This window comes from Electrona antarctica (assembly GCF_951216825.1).
Source record: "Electrona antarctica genome assembly, chromosome: 16".
Taxonomy (NCBI): domain Eukaryota; kingdom Metazoa; phylum Chordata; class Actinopteri; order Myctophiformes; family Myctophidae; genus Electrona; species Electrona antarctica.
The window spans coordinates 43,154,187-43,174,055 of record NC_136797.1 but is presented as its reverse complement, the minus strand read 5'-3'; the positions used below and the strand labels follow the sequence as shown (position 1 = coordinate 43,174,055).

At 46.9% G+C, this 19,869-nt stretch overlaps 1 protein-coding gene across 1 annotated transcript in view; it reads right to left on the bottom strand.

Annotated features, from left to right (window-relative positions):
* stom (stomatin) overlaps positions 1 to 19,541 on the bottom strand; it is a 48,670-nt gene extending 29,129 nt beyond the window's left edge. Inside the window, exon 1 of the mRNA XM_079524866.1 lies at positions 19,257 to 19,541. Within this exon, the coding sequence (XP_079380992.1) occupies positions 19,257 to 19,296 (40 nt within the window). The 5' untranslated portion in view covers positions 19,297 to 19,541. The remainder of the gene's footprint in view (positions 1 to 19,256) is intronic.
* Between the last annotated feature and the right edge of the window lie 328 nt (positions 19,542 to 19,869).

Below are 19,869 nucleotides of genomic sequence, written 5' to 3'. Positions count from 1 at the left end.
TCTCAGTTCAAGGTGACCCACAGCTTTTACCCCAGTCTTTTCCAACCAAGTGCACCAGCCAAAGTGAATCAATCTATACCACCTAATTCCGTGTTGTAGCTCTCTCTCCTCTATGTTCTAATCAATAGCCAAGTGAAAGCAGGTAAAAACGAGTGCGCACGCAGCTTACTTTACCCTGGCAGTGGGTTGGTGGGGGGCTGTCGGGCAACTGTGGTGTGTCAGCGCTGCTCGAGTGGAAGTAAGAGACCAGATCAGGTGCTTTGACCCTGGGGATGTTGGATGTTCGGGGGGGAGGGGGGGGTCAGCACATGGGATGCTGGGTTTCTCCTTAGCTAACCCGCCTTCAAAATAACCAAGCTCCCAGAGACCCAGGCAACTGCAAGATTAGCCCCCCTCAGCTGCAGATCTCCCGTTCTCAATATACACTCTCTCTTTCTCTCATCCCTCCATCTCTCTCTCTGCTTATTTTTCCTACATTCTCTCTCCCTCCATCTCTCCCCTTTCCTTCTCTCACCAGCGCTCTCTCTCTCTCTCTCTCTCTCCCCCCCCTTCTCTCTCTCTCTCTCCACCTTCTCTCTCTCTCTCCCCCTCTCTCTCTCTCCCTCTCTCTCTCTCTCCCCCCTTCTCTCTCTCTCTCTGTGTGTCCCTCTCGCTCCCTCACATCGTTAGCATTTAGATAGACGAGAGCAGAGGAGCTTGGGTAATAGGCTTTTCCCCTCTCCCCCACAATCCATCCGTCCATCCATCCCTCCATCTCCTCTTGCTCAAATCAGCTGAAGTAAGTGGGATTAAATCAAAAGAACAACAATGATTATGAGAGGGAGGGAGAGAAATCACAGAGAGGGAATGGGATCTGGTGGACGGGGGGGGGTAATGCTTGATCGGCTCTGAGCTCATTAACCAAGGCCTTGACAGAATTGATGTTAGGGGTGATTGGAGATTATCACATTTAGGGGATACTTCATTCCCTTATCTCTTTCAGCCCCCCCCCCCCCCCCCTCCACTTCCTCCTCCTCCTTCTGCACACATACGCCCCAACAGACACACACACACACACACACACACACACACACACCGCACGCATGTACACGTGCACACACACACGCACGTCACACACACACACACACACACACACCGCACGCACACGCACACACACACGTGCACACACACACACACACACACATCGTCTCTTTGCCATTCATTCTCCCTGGTTGTCTCTCTCTCGATTTCATCCAGGTCAGCTGCGCTCGTCCCCCCCCCCCCCCGGGACAGGAGGGCACTCGCAGCAATCATCAACACCAGGCCTGTGTGCTTGATCTCCTAATTCTGCTTCATTTAAACTTCATCAACTGTTCCACTGGACCGGAAGCAGAAAAGAATGGAAACAGCTTGTGTGGAAACAGCTTCTCTCCCCCCCACCTCTCTCTCTCTCTCTCTCTCACCTCTTTTGTTGTTAGATCTGATATGATATCCCCAAAGCTGCTATATCAACCCCTACTACACCACACACCCCTACTACCAGACACACACGGTAAGCACGCACCATCCCTCAATTTCTGTTTCACGCACGCACGCACGCACGCACGCACGCACGCACGCACGCACGCACGCACGCACGCACGCACGCACGCACACAGCTATGTGATCAGCTTGGGTATATAGACACTAATCCCACACACCCCCCGCCCCGGCCGACATGCCCCCCACAAACCCCCCCCCCAAAAAATCCGTCCTCCTCTCTCCACACTGGGAAATTTAGCATGGCCCCCTCGGCTGATGCAGAAAATGAGATTACTGTATTTAAATGACTATGGTAATGGAGAGCACGCTGCCGGGCCCCTGTAGGATAAGGGATTTCTCCTGCATTCATTGTTAGCAGTTTTGCAAAGTGCAATCGTCCAGCTCGGGCTTACAACGGGGATGTCATTTAAAAGATATTTCTCTTTCTTTCATTCCCCCTCCCTGTTCTTCTTACATCCCTCTGTGCCCCCCCCCCCCCCTCCCATGTATATCACTCACCAGGAGGACCATGTGTGCATGTGTGTGTGTGCGTGCGCCATGCGCATCTGCACGCGTGTGCAATGCATATGCACAAAATGGTTTGCATTATTGTGCGTCTCCATATGTGTGTTCACTCTTTCTATGGCAGACGCAACACAAGGTGAGCGTCCGTTAGCCGAAGCCTCGCTGGCGCGATTGGACACGCTCAGTCTGTTGGGGAGGATGTAATCCGCTCTCTGGTTGTAATGAACTCTAGTCTACACTCCAAGGACCCTCATTTCCATTGTTAAAAGAAAAGCCAGGTGCTGTGGGTCAGGGGCTCGTTTGGTCATACCTGCATCATGACTCATGAATCTCGCTTTTTGTTTCATTGTCCGGCATGTCCACCCTGGGCTAGAGAGATTTATGTATAACGAGCGGAGCGGGGGATTATAGGAGAATTTGGAGGGCCTGTCTGTATATTAGGATATATACATTTTGATAACCTGGGTCTTTTGGGGGGTTGCTGCTCTGAGTGCCTGTGTTGGGGTCAGCAGTCGGACAACCCTGCAATTTTGCACCCAGACAAGTCCTGTGTGTTAGTTTAACTCCTAGTGTAAAAATGCACCTGCTGATGATCACAAGACAGTGCTGGCATGCATGCATGCAGCACCCCTTCTTCCTAACCCGTCTTTCTCTGTCTTGTTCTCCCTCTCATTTCATTTCCGCTGACCATTAAACACAGACCACTGGCCCCGAAGTTAATTGTCGAAATCATTCCTGAGTTAATGCTGAACTCGAGTCCTGGCGGAGTAAAGGGAAGGGGTAAGAGCTGTAACGAGGGGAGGCTATTTATAAAGAGAACAGATGAGAGCATCCGAGGCGGAGGGGAGGGGAGGGGAGGGGAGGGGAGGAGGGCGCCAGGAGGAAGAGAGAAAGAGTGTGTGAGCGAGTGCGGCGAGACAGAGTCGGGAAGGAGGAGGAGAGAGGAATGTGTGCGGAGGGACAGCGCGGGCCGCCGACTGTGAGCTCTGATGTTGCCGTTGGTTTTCCTCTGCGTCACAGAGTACTTCATCATAGGTGGGTTTTTCTCCAGGACTTGTGTCCACACACACCGCCCCCCCCCTCAACCCTCCCTCCACCACCACCATCCCCTGTCCCTCTCTGCCTCACGGGCCCCAACACAACACCCCCCCTCCCGCCGCACCGCATGCCTGATCTATTGGTTTTCAGTAGCGCGTAGAGCGATAAATCATGGGAATGGAGGCCGGCGATGATTGGGTTGTGGGGCAGTGAAACAGAGAAACACAGAAAGAAAGAACGAGAGAGAGAGAGAACGAGAGAGAGAGAGAGAAAGAGGAGAGAAAAGGGGGACGGATGGATCGGAGAAGAGCGGTGCACGAGAAGGGAGGCGGGCGGGCGGGGGGTGTTGGGGAGGTGGAGGAGGGAGGGGGGTGCCCAGCATGGCGCTGCATGCGGCACACGCATACACAAGACAGGTTACTGATGGTGTTTGTTTCTCCCAGGCCTGTACCGGTGCAGGGGGCACATTCTCCTGGGTGTTACATAAAGGAGCTATGGGCCTGCTGCATGGGGACCGACAGCCTCCAGGACACATAAACTGCAGCCGGAATTACCCCAGGCAGGCGCTGGAGGGAAAAAAAAATATGGGCACGGCAGCATTGCTTATTCTGGCCAAGCACATTACACCCAACGCTGCTCCAGAGACAGCGGCGGGTGGAGGAGGGGAGGGAGGGAGGGATTTGGGCTACGGGAGAGAGAGACAGAGTGGGAGAGGACCAGCCCCTGGGAGAAGGAAATGCAGATTAATATCGTTGCATATTTTGCCACAATTAAAACTTCATTTGTCTAAATCTGCGGACTTTAGCCTCATTTAAGCCTTGGTGGCTTGGTAGTTATTTCTAAGAGGAGAAATTAAAGAGATTGCTGTAGCGATGAAGGTGTTTACCACTCACCAGGCATAGTTTAGAGGCTGTTTTGTTGGTTGGCATGTTCAAAATGGGTATTTAGAGCTCATTAGACCAACTTCACATAATTGAACTCGCTGTCAATTATTGATGTGCTGCGAAATCCAATTATACCACCAACAGGAAGTGTGCTGATGAACGAGGTCCGTCTGAATCTCGGGCAACTTGAGGAGAAACTTGTATTTAGGACCTCATCGACGACGCTTTGCCAGTCAGCCACTCTTTAACCTGTCACCCCCTTCCCCAGGTAACAAATCCCCCACCATGCTCGTTGTGCCATCGCATGTCTGCTGACTGGGGGGAGTCACAACACAAACACAACACTAGCAGGGATAATAATGAACGAGCTCCAGTGTGACGGTAAAGGAGGAATATGCCACAACAACAAGCCCCCCCCCCTCCCCCCCCCCCCCCCCTCTCTCTCTCTCTCTCACACACACACACACACACACACACACACACACACACACACACAGCACTCGCTTTTCTTTACCGCTCGCTCGCCCATTTAATGGTTTGTTCTCTGTTACTGTATGTTTCATCAGCGGCGCAAGGTGGCAGGTGGGAGGGATCCCGCCTTTGGAGGAGCAGAAGAGGGGCTTTGTTTGCTTTAGTTTACACGCTGCTTGTTGTTTTGTTTTGCGTGTCGCCGTGCCAGCTCTCCCTGCCGTCAGCGCGCGCTATCGAGTCTGACAGCTCTGCCGCCATGTTTTGAAAGAAGACAAGAAATTAAAAAAAGATGGGGAAGAGAGCGCAAAAGAGAGGCGGCAAGGATGGAAGAAATAAGAAAAAAAACGGAAGACACGTTGCAATAACCTCACCTGCCATGATCTTACAAAACGATGTTATATCATTCTACACAGTGAAGTCTTTAGTGTTAATTTAACTCCAAAGAGTGAACAAATGGAGCCAAATGGACCCTTAAAGGGGTCACTCTTTGGACTGGAGTTAAATGAACACTGAGGATTGTACATTTAGGGGTGTCTAGTGTCTAGTTTAAAGGGCTGCAGGTTGAGGCGGCCACAGAATGGGGATATCCTCAGTGCTAATATGGGTGATTATTTTTGTGTGTGGTGGTGGTGGTGGTGGGGTGGGGGGTCCAGGAGGAGAAGAGGGAGCCCAGGATTACAGAGATGATCCCCGCCATTCATTCTCGCCCTAAACAGACCCTCCCCATCCCTGCTAATTCCCTTTTGATGAGGCGTGCTAAATAAATCCTATTTCCACGCCTTTATTCCCCACCGACTCCGGGAGCGTAGATCAGGGGAGAGACACAGATTTTTCGAGGGGCTTCTGCTGTCATTTGGGACCCACAATGGAGCCCGTCTGCATGGCGGCCTGCACCCTGTCCCGTCAACCTCATTATGCGTTGGCCCTCAACACATGCCCAGTGGCCCGCGAACGCACGGCGACACACAGAAACAACATGGACAGACTGACACCTTTACATAAATGCACTATGGTCGCCTTTGTGCAATTGGTGGGACAAATGCTGCACAAAATGCACATCATGACCCTTAAATTGTGGGTTTCAGTGCGTGCGTGTGTGTGTGTTCAGCCTACCTGCTTGTGTTGTGTACAGTAAGTGCACACATGTCTGTGTTTTTGCTTTTTGTTTGTGTGCGTCACTCTGTTTCCGTACGCATTTGTGTGTCGTGTGTATATACACACACACAGTCACACACGTGCACGTGTGGGTGCAGACAGTGTGCACGCGCATGCATGCGAGCGTGCGTGCGTGCGTGTGTGTGTGTACTGTACATTTCCCTCCTGTCCTGTCGGTCCTTCCACCCTCACATGCTGAGCCCCTGCGCTCGGCTATGACGCTAACAAGCTCCTCCGTCTCCCTGCCTCTGTCTACACCGGGGCCCCGTTATTAATGGGGACCAGCTGGGAGTGCTGAAGGTACATGCGCAGCCAGACAAAGCCCCATATATAATCATAAAGTTATAATAAACGACCTGATGTAAATGAGGATGGGGGTGTTTTGGAGAGAGACTGTTTTTTTGTGGAGAGAATAGGGCCACGGATGCTGCGGTGTACTAAATGGAGACTCCTGTGATGTGTTCATCTGACATCACAATGACCAGGGCCCCTCTTGGCTCCCACCTCCCTTAAAACCTTCGCCATACGACGGTGTCGCATCGCATGCCGAAAATGGCCGTTCTACAAGCTCACAGCGCTGTTAAGCTGTTTTCGGCAAGTGTCGCTGCCTCACGACGGAGTATACATAGATCAAGAATGTCCCTGAAGTCACGGCGGCCTGCATGTGGGGCTCAAGCCACGAGAGGTTATGGCCACGAGTGTTCCTCACAGAACCGTCCTTTCTGCTGAATGGCTGCGGTTATCCGCCAGAAGAATGCTACTGGCACCCAACAGCCATTGCACGTGTCCAGGCAAACAAAAGACATCAGCTTTCGAAGGCACTGTGTGTATCTCTTGGCCCGCTGATAGCTTGGCCTCTGACATTTCTCTTTTGCACATGTCACAACCGCCATAATGAGGCACATAAACACTGCTCCGGGGTCTAGCTGGGCTTGAAGAATGTCTAAAAAGACTACTCGGAGCATTTCTTTGAGAGGGCGATGATGATTATGACTGTCGCGTTTACGGGCTGAGAGAGTAAGGAAGGATCCTGGATTGTGCTCGTCTGCAGTGCGCCGGCACCGTCGAGGCTTATACCCAGACACATGGTTCCAATTAGCATGGGCTTCTTCATGTAAATGCTTCATAAATTATCCCCCCCCTCCTGCCCCGGGATTAGGTGCTCATAAAGCGAGTTAGCATCTCAATAAACAGCAAAGGTTGTGCATGGAGAGTAAATTAGAAGGAGGGAGGGGAGAGGGGTGGGGGCAATAGGAGGTGGTGGAGTTGGAGTTGGGGTGGCGGCGCAGGCAGACATAGGACAAATAAAAATAGAAGAAGAACAATCCACTTTAGTTTGATTTAACCCGGGCGGACTACCAGATGGCTGGGGTATTGCCACATACCTGTAGGATACTGCAGTGGGTTGCACTGCATCAGGGCCATTCAGAATGTGTCGGGCAGGTTGTAAATTACAGGAACTATGCCAAGTTGACCTTCGTAGTCTAATTCGCTGTTCGTCTAAACTTCTAGCACTAATTGTCGGAGTGGGATGGTGTGTGTTTTTGTAGAGAGGCCGTACTGTAGCTAGAAGGTCACAGGTTCAATCCTCACAGCAGCTAATGGGTCTATCCCCCTGTCTGCTAGAGAGAGAGAGACACAAACCCGCTGCCTGCTTGGAAGACCCTGCTCCTGGGTGTCATCTCTGGTGAAAAGTATTTATGTGTGTTTAATAGAGGGATATTTAAAGAAACACGTGTATGCACTAAAATTCTCACTATATACTGTCCCCGCTATACAACGGAATCAGATTCTCTAGCACAAGGGTTCTCAACGTTTTTGGCCGGGGACCCCCGGAAATGCTTTGGCATATAAATATAAATTGACTGCTACAATTTAGCTATTGAAAAATAGCAGATCTACAAGCTCATAGCGCGCCACCGAGTGGCGCGCTACGAGCTTGTAGGTCTGCTATTTTTGAAAAATCGTGAAATTAAAAAAAAAATATATATATATATATATATATTTTTTTTAAATAATTTGGGGACCCCCTAAAATAATTTGGCGACCCCCCAAGGGGTCGCGACCCACGGGTTGAGAACCCCTGCTCTAGCACAGTGGTTCCCAAACTGTGGTGCGTGCACCCTTTGTGGTGCATGAGCGCCTCCTAGGGGGTGCGCGACATGAAAAGGCTAATGGTGGTGCTATGTTATTTTAAATATATTATCTATATATATATTGGAATATCTTTCCTCTCCCAAAATCTGTCACTACCGAAACATAGACTTTTACCTTCGAATAAAGATACTTTTTTTTTTTCAATTCCCCCTGTACAGACTATTTTTAAGAATTTATGTAGGTGGTTCCACAATTATTAAATACATTTAAATTGATATGTTAACAATTTATTTTATGTTGAATTATTGAGAGTAATCAAAATCTAAACGCAATAATCTTTGTAAAATGTATAAAGTTGATATTGATTTCAGCATTATTTGTAGTTGACATTACACATACACCTAACCAATCATGATCTTAAAATATTGGTTAATAACTCACTATTGATTTTAGACAAAACAACCAGTGTTTCGGTAGTGACCACAGCATTGTCTTTACAATGCGGTGCCATAGCCACTATTTTGCTAAATATTAACTCATAAGATGCTTTACATTTGCTCAAGCTACTACTAAACTACTAGAATTACTAGAATTAAGTACATTAAAAAGCATAAACATCCAATTGTGTCACTACCGAAACAATCATGTCACTAAATAAATAGTGACGAATTGTTTCGGTAGTGACTGTTTCGGTAGTGAGAATTGTATCTAGTTTTTAGCTTAACTCAACAATGCTAGGCAAAATATGGCTAAGAAAAACGGCATTGAACTGATGTACATGGATAAAAACATCACATTTAGCAGAAAACCCCAAATAGTTGTATTATGTGTTTCGGTAGTGACACTCCTAAAAACCACACACTGATTTTCAGACTTTGGAAGACATTAATTTCAGACTGAAGTAAACTGGCTACTCATCATTTGCCCATGATGAACATGAAGTCTATGTCACTTCTTGGTTAAGAGTGTGGGGTTGTGGCTTAAACCAGGCTCCATCTATGGACTAAAACTATTTCTGTTTCGGTAGTGACATGAAAACATGGGACAGCATTTTTTATATAAAGTTTTTAAATTTAAAAGAAATCTACAAAATCAATTTCATTATTTCAACTTCCCTATAAAAGAAAAGAAAATGGGTGTATTACATTTTTTTTAGGAAAGTGACAAAAATCATTTAAGTACTTTTTTCATGAATTGAAATTTATGGGTTAGAGGTTAGGACAGCCACCTTCCAATAGGAAGTGACATATAAAGGATGTTTTTTTTATATATTTAATTTTATATTATCTCAATTAATGTATTGTGATTAATTAGACCATACTATGACATTACTACAGTGAAAAGTTTGAATACTAAATTGTTTTTTAATATGTGTTTTTCATTGTGGGACTGCAATTTCAACCAATTCGGTGGAATGGCCCATATAGAGCGTCGCAGTCCCGCCCCCTACCATGGACCAGGAAATGAATCCCAATGCATTTTTCCCATAGACATTTCTTAAAGTATTTATTTAAAGACGGTTACGCCGCGGACAAAGCCAACTCGAGTCTTGACAACTCATGACAACACAAACAATATTTTGGACCAAACAAATAATTACAAAGAAGAAAAACAACAAAAAAAGTGTTGTAACCTGCCGTTTTTTTCTTCTTTCTAATTATTTGTTCGGCCCAAAAAATTGTGTTTGTTGTCATGATTTGTCACGACTTGAGTTGGCTTTGTCCGTGGCGTAAACGTCTTTAAAAAAAAACTTTCTGAAATGTCTATGAGGAAAATTAACGGAGAATCATTTCCTGGTCCAGGGTAGGGGGCGGGACTGCGACACTCTATAGAGCTTAAACCCGGCTGTGTCAAGACGAGAATTCTCATCTTTTGTTGATTTCTATTAATCCAGAATTTATACTATTATAATATATTTACCATATTTTAGCTTCCCGTCGCTAGGCAACGCTTTGTTTCCTTGTTGTGAGTGTGACGTCATCGATATCCCAAAACTCTGTGCACACACGCGCATGGCGCACACGCAATCTCAGATTGAGGTATTAGTGCGACCTCCCGGTTAGCATATTCCTGGCGCTAGAGAAGGGGACTCACGGTGGCACCATTCAACTTTTTACGGAACCCCATTTGGGACAAAACACTGTGAGTATTTGGTCATTATGAAAGACAGAGGTGTATAAAAAACAAGAATTTTTGAGCGATCACAATAAGCCTTTTAGAGCATAATTTATGACCCAGCGTGCACAATCGGAGCTGCGGTGAGCTCTGGAAGGAGTTAATCTTTCACCTGTACCACTCGTTATTAACTTATTGGATATAGCTAGTTTTGCTGGTGACCCCCTGGAACCCACTCAAGGACACGTGGGGTCCCCGGACCCAACTTTGACAACCACTGTGCTGCAGTGTCTGTCTGTCTGTCTGCCACTAATCTCTACACATTTCCTGTGCATAATGCTAGCAGAAAGCCAGTCTCAAATACAGAGTTCTTTGCATGCCGTTTGTGCCACTGTATATTAATATATGTGGTAGGATACTTAGTAGGACTAAACATTATTTTTCATGGCATGACTGAGTGTTAAGTAGTTTGTCCATTTAGTCCATTGTAGGCTCCTTTCTGAGATGCTGCTGCGCTGGACGGTGCGTCTTAAAGGAGGACCGAAGCGACCCTTCTCCGCTGCCGAGGCGGTGGGCCACAAGCTGTACTCCTTCGGAGGGTACGGCAGCACCAACAACCGTGGCCAGATCGCAGTGCACGTCTTCAACACAGTGTCTCTGCGCTGGGCCAAGTTGCCTCCCGCCGTGACCACCGCCACCGGGCCAGGAGAACACGGCCTCCCGGAGGTTCCCTCCAACTGCGTGTGCCACACGGCAGTGCTGATAGAAGACCTCATCTACGTGTGGGGAGGGATCGTGGACTTCGAGATCGTGGAGAACAACGACTGGGTCACCATTCAGGGACGCAACTGCAACGTGCTCCACGCGTTCCACGTCGACACCCACGGCTGGTTCAGGCCCGACATGTCCGGGACGGTCCCGGAGGGGAGGGACGACCACTCGGCCTGCGTCCTGGGGAAGGTCATGTACATCTATGGGGGCTTCAACCGCACGACCGGACACACCAGCGACATCTACAGGCTGGACACGGCCACCATGGTCTGGTCTTTGATCGACACGTCGGGAGGCACTCTGATGGCGCCCGCTTCCGAACTCCACTCCGCCACCGTCATCGGGACCAAGATGTTCGTGTTCGGGGGCCGAGGGGACCGGGAGATCGACAACATCGTGCGGGTGTTCGACACGGAGACCGAGCGCTGGCTGAGCACGCCTCCTGCACAGCCTCTCCCAGAACGACGCGAGGGCCACTCTGCCTTCACCCACAACGAAGAGCTGTACATTTTCGGCGGCCACAACTTTATTCTGAATCGCTACCTCAACGATCTGTGGAAGTTCAACCCCCGGACCTTCTCCTGGAAGATGGTTGAGCCCAAGGGGAAAGGCCCGGCCATGATGACCGCCATGTCCTGTTGCATGGTGGGAGATCTCGTCCTGTTCTTCCGAGCGTACAGACAAAGAGACAGTGTCCTGTTCGTCTTGGATTTAAGTCCTAGTCTGAAGACGTTGTGCAAGCTAGCGGTCATTCAGTACGGTCTGGATCAGTCAGGTCTCCCATACGACACCCGGTGGGAAATGGAAGCCATGACGACCAGCAGCAACAGACACCGATAAGAATAACTCCAGACTATGGATCGGTCTTGCCCATATATGGAGATCTCTGTATCTGCCTGTGCCCCTTTTATGCCTATCTCTATCTGTCAGTCCTTGTCCCTTTCATACACTAGAGCGGTGCATTACCAATGCAAGTTGGAAATGCATGCCCCACCCAGTAATTATGTCTGTGTCCCTTTTATCCCCATATGTGGAGTTATTTGTCAGGCATGCCCAAATATGGAATCTATGCAGATCTCAGAACAGGACAGTTCCATATATGGAGATCTATGGGTGATCAGGTGTGATCAATTGGCTAATTTGGGCCCTGTCCAAAGCCTGGGCAGGGGCCCTGTCCAGAGCCCGGGCAGAGGTTTTTGTGCTGGTTTTGGACAACGGTGTATCCCACCGACCCAAGGTCGGTGCACTCCCTGTGGTGGTGTGGAACGTGTGTGTCAAATCTGACGGTTTTCGAGTTATGTGGATTACAGACATACATATACACGTACCGAGACGTGGTGCATTTATAGATAACATCAGATTAAGGTAAGAAAATGGGTAATCCAGAATTATCCTTTAAAGGTAGGGTAAGTCAAAAGGTTAAAGCACTATATTGTTATAGTAATCATTGCTAGAGTGTTTGCAGGTGGTCTCTGCGTTTCTCCAGATCTTTAATAAACAGAACACATTTTCAGGTGGGTGGCCAATCTTCAGCCAATCAGGACAAAGTACGCATTTACCAGGTTACATTTCATGGTGTTCCAGAGTAGTTCCAATTTTATCCGCTTATTACTTGCGCAAGCAGAGCGTGCAAGTACTGCAATCGGCTGGGTATGTATGTATGTCGGTGTTGTCCACCGGCCAATAAGAGACCACCATTCTTGATGACGTAACTAAGGTACATTTGGTGATCGACTGGGTAGGTAGGTATGTATGTATGTATGTATGTCGTGGTCCCTTATTGGCTGTTGATGGTGACGTAACTAAGGTACGTTTCAAGGTTGGTATAAGGTCAATAACGGGTCTAAAGGGTTTAGAACAGCAGTTGTAATAGATCGTAGCAGTACTTGCGCGCCTCGACATTTCTAGTTTTTTGTGTCATCGTCACTTTTGATTTCAGTACTCGAGTTCAAGAGCTGGAGGGACTGGGACACTAGTCTATACCAATGTGTACCAATGTGTATCAGAATATACTGCAATTTAACATATATAAATATTTTTTTGTGTGTTTAGGCAAAACTGTTGCGGACTCCCTCCCGTTCATCACCAGACATCATCAGCCAGTGTATTACCACGGTCTGTGTGTACATGGCGACATCATCTGCCTCCGATAAACGGCATCATCTGCCCGTGAAACGTGTGGTGAGATAATGTGATAAAGCGGTCCCTCTGTGTGCAATCTAAAATATAATACCCAACTTATGGGAATTAGGCTGCGGCCGGGTTTTTGCGAAGGTGTGGATAAGGGGAGGGTTCTGAGTTCTGACAGGAATGTAAAGCATCAGTAAACACGAGGCACAAAGAGCCTTAACTCACTAAACCTCAGGCCACACTGGACACACAATGGACTGCATTATTGAATTGGCCCAGTGCTTTGTGTGTGTGTGTGCGTGCGTGCGTGCGTGCGTGCGTGAGAGAGAGAGATAGGGCTGTTTTAAGGCACAGGGTGGAGAGTTAAGCTGAGACAACCCGGCATGGCAGGCACTTGTCCATGTAAAGAGCTGTGTTGAAATTCACACTGTGCTCTCTTTATTGGCCATCTCCTATCTCACTGAGAGTGAACACGGGGTGTCAGCTATATGTAGCCTAATATAAAGGCAATATCACTTTGGACATTGTCATACATAGTCTCACACAGACACGCACGCAGAGTTATAAACTCTGCCACACACACACACACACACACACACACACACACACACACACACACACACACACACACACACACACACACACACACACACACACACACACACACACACACACACACACACACACACACACACACACACACACACACACACACACACACACACACACACACACACACACACACACACAGTCAATCAACAGAATGGAAGGGAGGGAGGGCCGAGAGGAGGGGGGGGGGGGGGGGATTAAGCCTTAAGCTTCTTCTCCTTTTCATGTGGCAGCGCAGCCGCTGTCCCTAGATCTGGCACCAGATGGCGCTGTGCTGGTGGGTGCCAGGAGATAATCGGGACAGATCGGGCGGCATTACTACCCATTATCTACTAATTATTCTTGTGTGGAGCGCTGATCCTGCCGTTTGTGTAAGTGGATGGCACAGAGAGCCTGTCGCCCCCGGCAGCACGAAAATCCTCCCATTTTCCCTCACCCCTCTGGGGACAGAAGGGGAGATCAGCCATGGGGAGGCAGAGAGGAAGAGAGAGAGGGAGGGGAGGAGGAGGAAGAGGAGGGGAGGGGATAGGAGCTAGAGCATAAGAAAACCATCCTCGTGGATAAGAGATATGGTTTTGTGACAAGTGATGCTGTATAAAATTGGGGCTTAATGTCAATACCAAGTGACCAAGTAAGAGAAAAAAATACTTGCTTGCTGGTCACCGGTGAACTTGAACCTGTGCTGCTGTCACAGCAATGACCTCAGACCAGAAAGTCCTGTTATGTATAGCGGAGTGTGGCCCCATCACATTAAACACAACCTATAACCACTGTCAACCTGGCGTCCCCATTTTGGGCATGTTCTAATCTAGGCAAAGGTTTCCAAAAAAAACCTACAGCTCCACAAGCTCAGCTTGTAGATCGTCCATTTTCACTACATGACACCACTGTATAAAACGAAGCCGGAGACGTGATTAATCATTGTGTTATAACGCCAACGGGATACAGTCAGGCCAAAAATACAGTTTCCCCTCTGATGACTCTATAAAAGTTCACCAAGGATATACTGTACAGTTCTCCAAGTCTCCAAGGCTCCATTTGTACGCTGCCTGTACGGAGCGGGCCCCAAGCAGCCCCCGTACCCCAAAGGACAGCGCTAACTGCACTGAGGCATATGGCTCACCATGTGCTGGGTCCCACGTGCACACTCTTAAGCGCATTTTTACGCAGAACATCTTCGCTTAATTATCAGCATTTTGTTCAGCATCCTCCTATTTTGCATATTAATATCTGTCATGCCCTGTAAGTAATATGAGGAGATGCGGCCGCAAGCCTGATTTATGCTGCAGCGACAGAAAGCGCCGTGCGACACGCGTCGCTCGGCACAAATAGCGTGGTTTTGTCGCTGAAGCTCAAATCAGACTTTATACCAGTAAAACACCATGTTTACCACTTAAAACCTTCTATCATTCATTGACGGGGGTCCCCCAAGGCTATATCCGCTAGTATTTCATTCTGCACCAAATATATTTGCAGAAAATAACCACGCTGCGACAAGTTGCGAACTTATAGATTTTGTGCGAACACAGAATGTTCGCACAAAATAGGGACGTTGGGCTTCTCTGAACAAAAACATACATTGTTCAACAGCACCACTGGGCGAGACTAACATCATGTGTGTATTAATTTCTCCCCGTGGCTTAGCCAGGTCTCAAGTGTGTGTGTGTGTGTGTGTGGTGTGGTGTGGTGTGGTGTGGTGTGGTGTGTGTGTGTGTGTGTGTGTGTTTTGATGTTGGTCGGGGATAGATGCGTCAAGAGACAGTACAGTAGGCGGCACGTACATTAGTGGCACTGTGCTTACCTTACAGTATATTGTGAGTTTGTGTAATGTATGAAAGGGGTGTTGTTGAATGCATATTTATGAGTACTGTCTGCTAACATGTGTGCTGTGTGTGTGTGTGTGTGTCTGTGTGTGTGTTGCGCACGCATGCACGCAGACTGCGCATGTGTGAACGCCTGAGTGTGTGGTGTCTGCATGCATGTGCGAACAACACCATAGTATGTTTACCCATCGGTGTACATGCCCGCATGTGCGTGTGTGCCCATGGCGTGTGGCAACCAGCCGTCCGACTGACATGTAATAAAACACGCCGCGGCGTTGTTGATCAATCTCGCCAACCCGCGGGCCGCACAGCGAGGGCATGTACATGCAAATGAGAATAGCTAAATGCCACTGAGGGGGCGGCAGAGGGAGGCAGTCATTTCAGCTGACAAACTGCACTGAAAGAAAGGGGGGAAGGGGTTGGGGGGGGGGCCTTGATATCCAGGGGGAAATATTTATGCAAGGTGATCCAAGAGAAATAACGACAGCGTGGCTTAATTACCCAAGCCCCTGTGAGGGATGACTTTATCTATTCTACACCACTGTTTAAAACTATAGGTCGGAGTGAACCTTATATGATATCGTGTGCTCAAGTGTGTCTGCAAGGGTACCATATTTTACACTCTCTGAGTTAAGTTGACACTGAGGATCGTTGTGTGTAGTCTACTGCACTGCTAATTATGTGTAATGGAAATCTGGTGAAAACATCAAGATTAATGTGTGTGTGCATGTGTGTGTGTGTGTGCGTGCGTGTGGCAGGGACAGGCAACAACAGAGATGAGATTAAAATGTGTGAGAGAGGCTCCAGCCAATAAAAACGAACCATTCTCCGCCAAGCCGGGGTCAGGTCAACCGATCTGGGGCCACTTGGGCAAATCCCAAACACAAACACAGCAGAAGAAAGGGACGAAAAGTGCAAGGAGGCCGGCGGTAAAAGCACTGATAGAACAGAATCCATGGGAAGATGAACAGGCAGGGAGATCATGAACGGAGAGCTGATTAACTGCCTTTTAGATCTCTGGGAACCATCCAAGGGATAGAGGCATTAGCTCCCCCAAATCCTGACCCCTAACACTGAATTTATCAACCCCGCAAGCCCCTCCACAACAATGTGCAGTCTATATGCTGGCCCAAGCTGCTCCATTGCTGGTTCATTAAACGACAATGGTGACGGATAATCACTGAATGGCCGTGTAGGTAGCTTTTACTTAGACGACAATGGTGACAGATAATCACTGAAGGTAGCTTTTAGTTAGTTAGCTTAGAAAGGGCTTTTAGCTGACGTTAGCTCTGCTTTGCAATGGGAAGGTATTGGGCCTGATTTTACGCTCTGCCCGATGCATTCAAGAAGCGAGAGCCAAGAGGGATGAAACAGGTGCTTTCTCGCGATTATCCAGACACAGTGGTGGAAAAAGTACTCACATTTACTTTAGCAAAAGTAGTATCAATGTATGCAATGTAGAACTACTCTGTTAGAATCCGGGATTCAAAATTTACTTTGACTATAAAAGTACAAAAGTATTGGTATCAAAATGTACTTACGGTACCAAAAAAAAAGTAGCCTACTCATTATACAGAATGTCCCATTTCAAGTTTTCAAATGTATAAAGATCTTTTGAAATTAGCAGATATACGCATTGTGAGCTTGTAGATTGGCAAATTTCAAACATAAATTTCACTTATGTTAATACAAAAGTATTAACATAAATGTAGTGGAGTAAAGTAGCCTACAATATTTGGATCTGAGATGTAGTGGAGTAGAAGTAAAGTTGGCAATTGGAAATACTCAAGTAAAGTACAAACGCCTCAAAAATTATACTTAAGTGCAGTACTTAAAGGGGAAAACCACCCATTTTCAACATTTTACTATGTCATTAATATACCTTAGAGCTGTTGTGTGGACATAATAAAAATGTCCCCCCATTTTGTATTTCCTAGAACTGTAATTATGAAAAAAATCATTAACATGGTGAAACACATCTTGATGACATCATCAAGATGTGTTTCACCATGTTAATGATTTTTTTTCAGACCTCTAGTTCTAGGAAACACAGAATGGGGGGACTTTTTTATTATTTCCAACAGCTCTAAGGTATATTAATGACATAGTAAAATGTTGAAAATGAGTGGAATGCTCCTTTAAGTAAATGTAGGCTACTTAGCCAGACAGTGTTATTATGGATAACACAGCAGTGGCTGAAGAAGTGTCTCAATTAAATTAATTACTGGCTATGCCATTGCCTGGCAACCGCAAACTCAAAATATGAAGTCAGGTGTCTGAGATTGACAGGTGTCGCGATGTCACAGGGATCCCGTTGACCGCCTGACATTTATCTAACCATTGGTTCCGTTAGAAGACTGCTACATAATATTGAGTTTCCAGAAGTTGTGAGTGGACGACCCAATTAAGCATTACACTTGTTTACAAGAGGGTCCACCTTGTTCAATTCATCATAACACGCACAATATATATATATACACTTCTATATAGCCAAAAACAGGAAATCATCATAGAGGGTGTAATAAGGGAAAATATATATATATACACAGTGAGGGAAAAAGGGGTGGGTGGGGAATTGCAGCCATCCATAGGTGCACTTTGAGAGCGGTTTTGAAGGAGTCAAGGGATTCGCATTGGTAGGGTGTTTTTGGTGGCATAGGAGCGAAATTAACATAGTCCCTTGTTTGTGCCGAATCTGGGTTGCACATGGTTTGTTGAACTACCTCTGGTGTTGTGGGTGTGGACTTCGTTGACATTAAGGAAGTATTTAGACAGGTACATGGCATACAAATGGGAGGGGCAAGAAACAGCTGATACAAGGCACTTCATCCCAACACATTCCCAAATATAAACTATAATTCAAACGACCATAAAACAACAGTAGGCTAAGTTACAACTAGACCTAGAATGCCTGTGATCATTTAATTAACTTCGTAAATTTTCATGTATCATAGGCATAGAACGGTCGCTACTGTCCCTGGTAGATTTCAATTGTGTGCGGCCTGAATGTGATAAATGCTCCGTTTGTACTCACCCATTAAATAATTCCAAAAACGTGGAGGGAAATATGGTCCTCTAGTTTTATATCCATGTGAAAGTTCTGGCACAAAACGTGTATTTAGTAAATTATCTCCACTTTTTCAAGAGATTCACACGGACTTCTTTCTCTCCGGCGAGGGGGGACTGGAATGATCGATGAACTGATTTTAGACGTCATCACCAATTGACAAGGGAAACACAAAAAGTTTGGGTCACACAATTGGCAGGTGGTGTGATTAATTACCCAGCACCTATCGCAAGGCACCTGCCAATTGTGTGACCCAAACTTTTTGTGTTTCCCTTGTCAATTGGTGATGACGTCTAAAATCAGTTCATCGATCATTCCAGTCCCCCCTCGCCGGAGAGAAAGAAGTCCGTGTGAATCTCTTGAAAAAGTGGAGATAATTTACTAAATACACGTTTTGTGCCAGAACTTTCACATGGATATAAAACTAGAGGACCATATTTCCCTCCACGTTTTTGGAATTATTTAATGGGTGAGTACAAACGGAGCATTTATCACATTAAGGCCGCCCAGTTAACGTCCGACATGAAAGTAACCGCGACCGTTCTATGGCTCTGTATGTGAAATACTGTATATACTGTATGTAACAACAGAGCCATTCTAGGGCTAAGTTACAACACACTCTCCCAGGCAGCCTACTAGCACCATAATCAGGGGTCAGGGCTGCCAACACTCCTGGATCCCCTGCAGGAGCCCTGCATTGTCATTTCTCCTGGAATTGGTATCAAAGTCCCAAAATTCACCAGAACACAGGAACTTTACATCTACTATACCAAAAGGTTTCTGGATGAGGGGATTAAGATTTCTCACACTCACACAGTATGTTGGCAGCCCTGACCATAATACTGTGTTGAAGTGAGCGCGCGCGCACACTCACTCGCACTCTCTATTGCCGAGTGCACAACAACAGCTATTTCAACTCGCTTCAAAATTCCAAATTAAGCAAGATAGCATGCACCCCATAGCATAGGCAGCACTCAGACAACATGGGGCACAACATTAGCCCCAATATGTTCCCTCAGTCCCTACGCTCATTCTGAAAATCCATTCGGCAAAAAATACAATTATGATGACCTTTGATGATGTCTTCAATCACGTAGTAGTCCATAATCATTCATCAAGGGCGGCCGCGGACGCTGTGTGGAGTTTGCCAACAAACAGTAAAGGTGAACTCCTCAGGAGGATAGCTGATAGCTCCTCCAGGAATAGCCCTGGTACAGGTAGGTACAGTGCGTGGACTGCTGACTTCCTTCCAAAAACTTTACGTTTGGCTATTAGCCTCAGGCTAACATTTAGGCTACTCTCGGAGATGCTTCTCGTTTGTATTTAATCACAAACAATAAAGACGCGAGTTTCCGGGGTGAAGAAAAACAAATCAACAGCAAATAACAACACAAGCACGTGATAGTGGCAGGTATCATCAGGCATGACCAATCAATCTACGCATGCACAGAGGGACAAATAGGACAAGGTGAATCATATACGCACTTGATTACACCCACTGCCATATTTCGCAAAATGTAATGCAGTGATTGCATCCACATTATGTTGTTATGACGCTACTGTTATCAATATCTATCTATCTATCTATCTATCTATATATCTATCTATCTATCTATCTATCTATCTATCTACACAGCTTGAGGCAAGCTCACTCGTCGCAGCGCACATTGTGAGCTTGTAGATC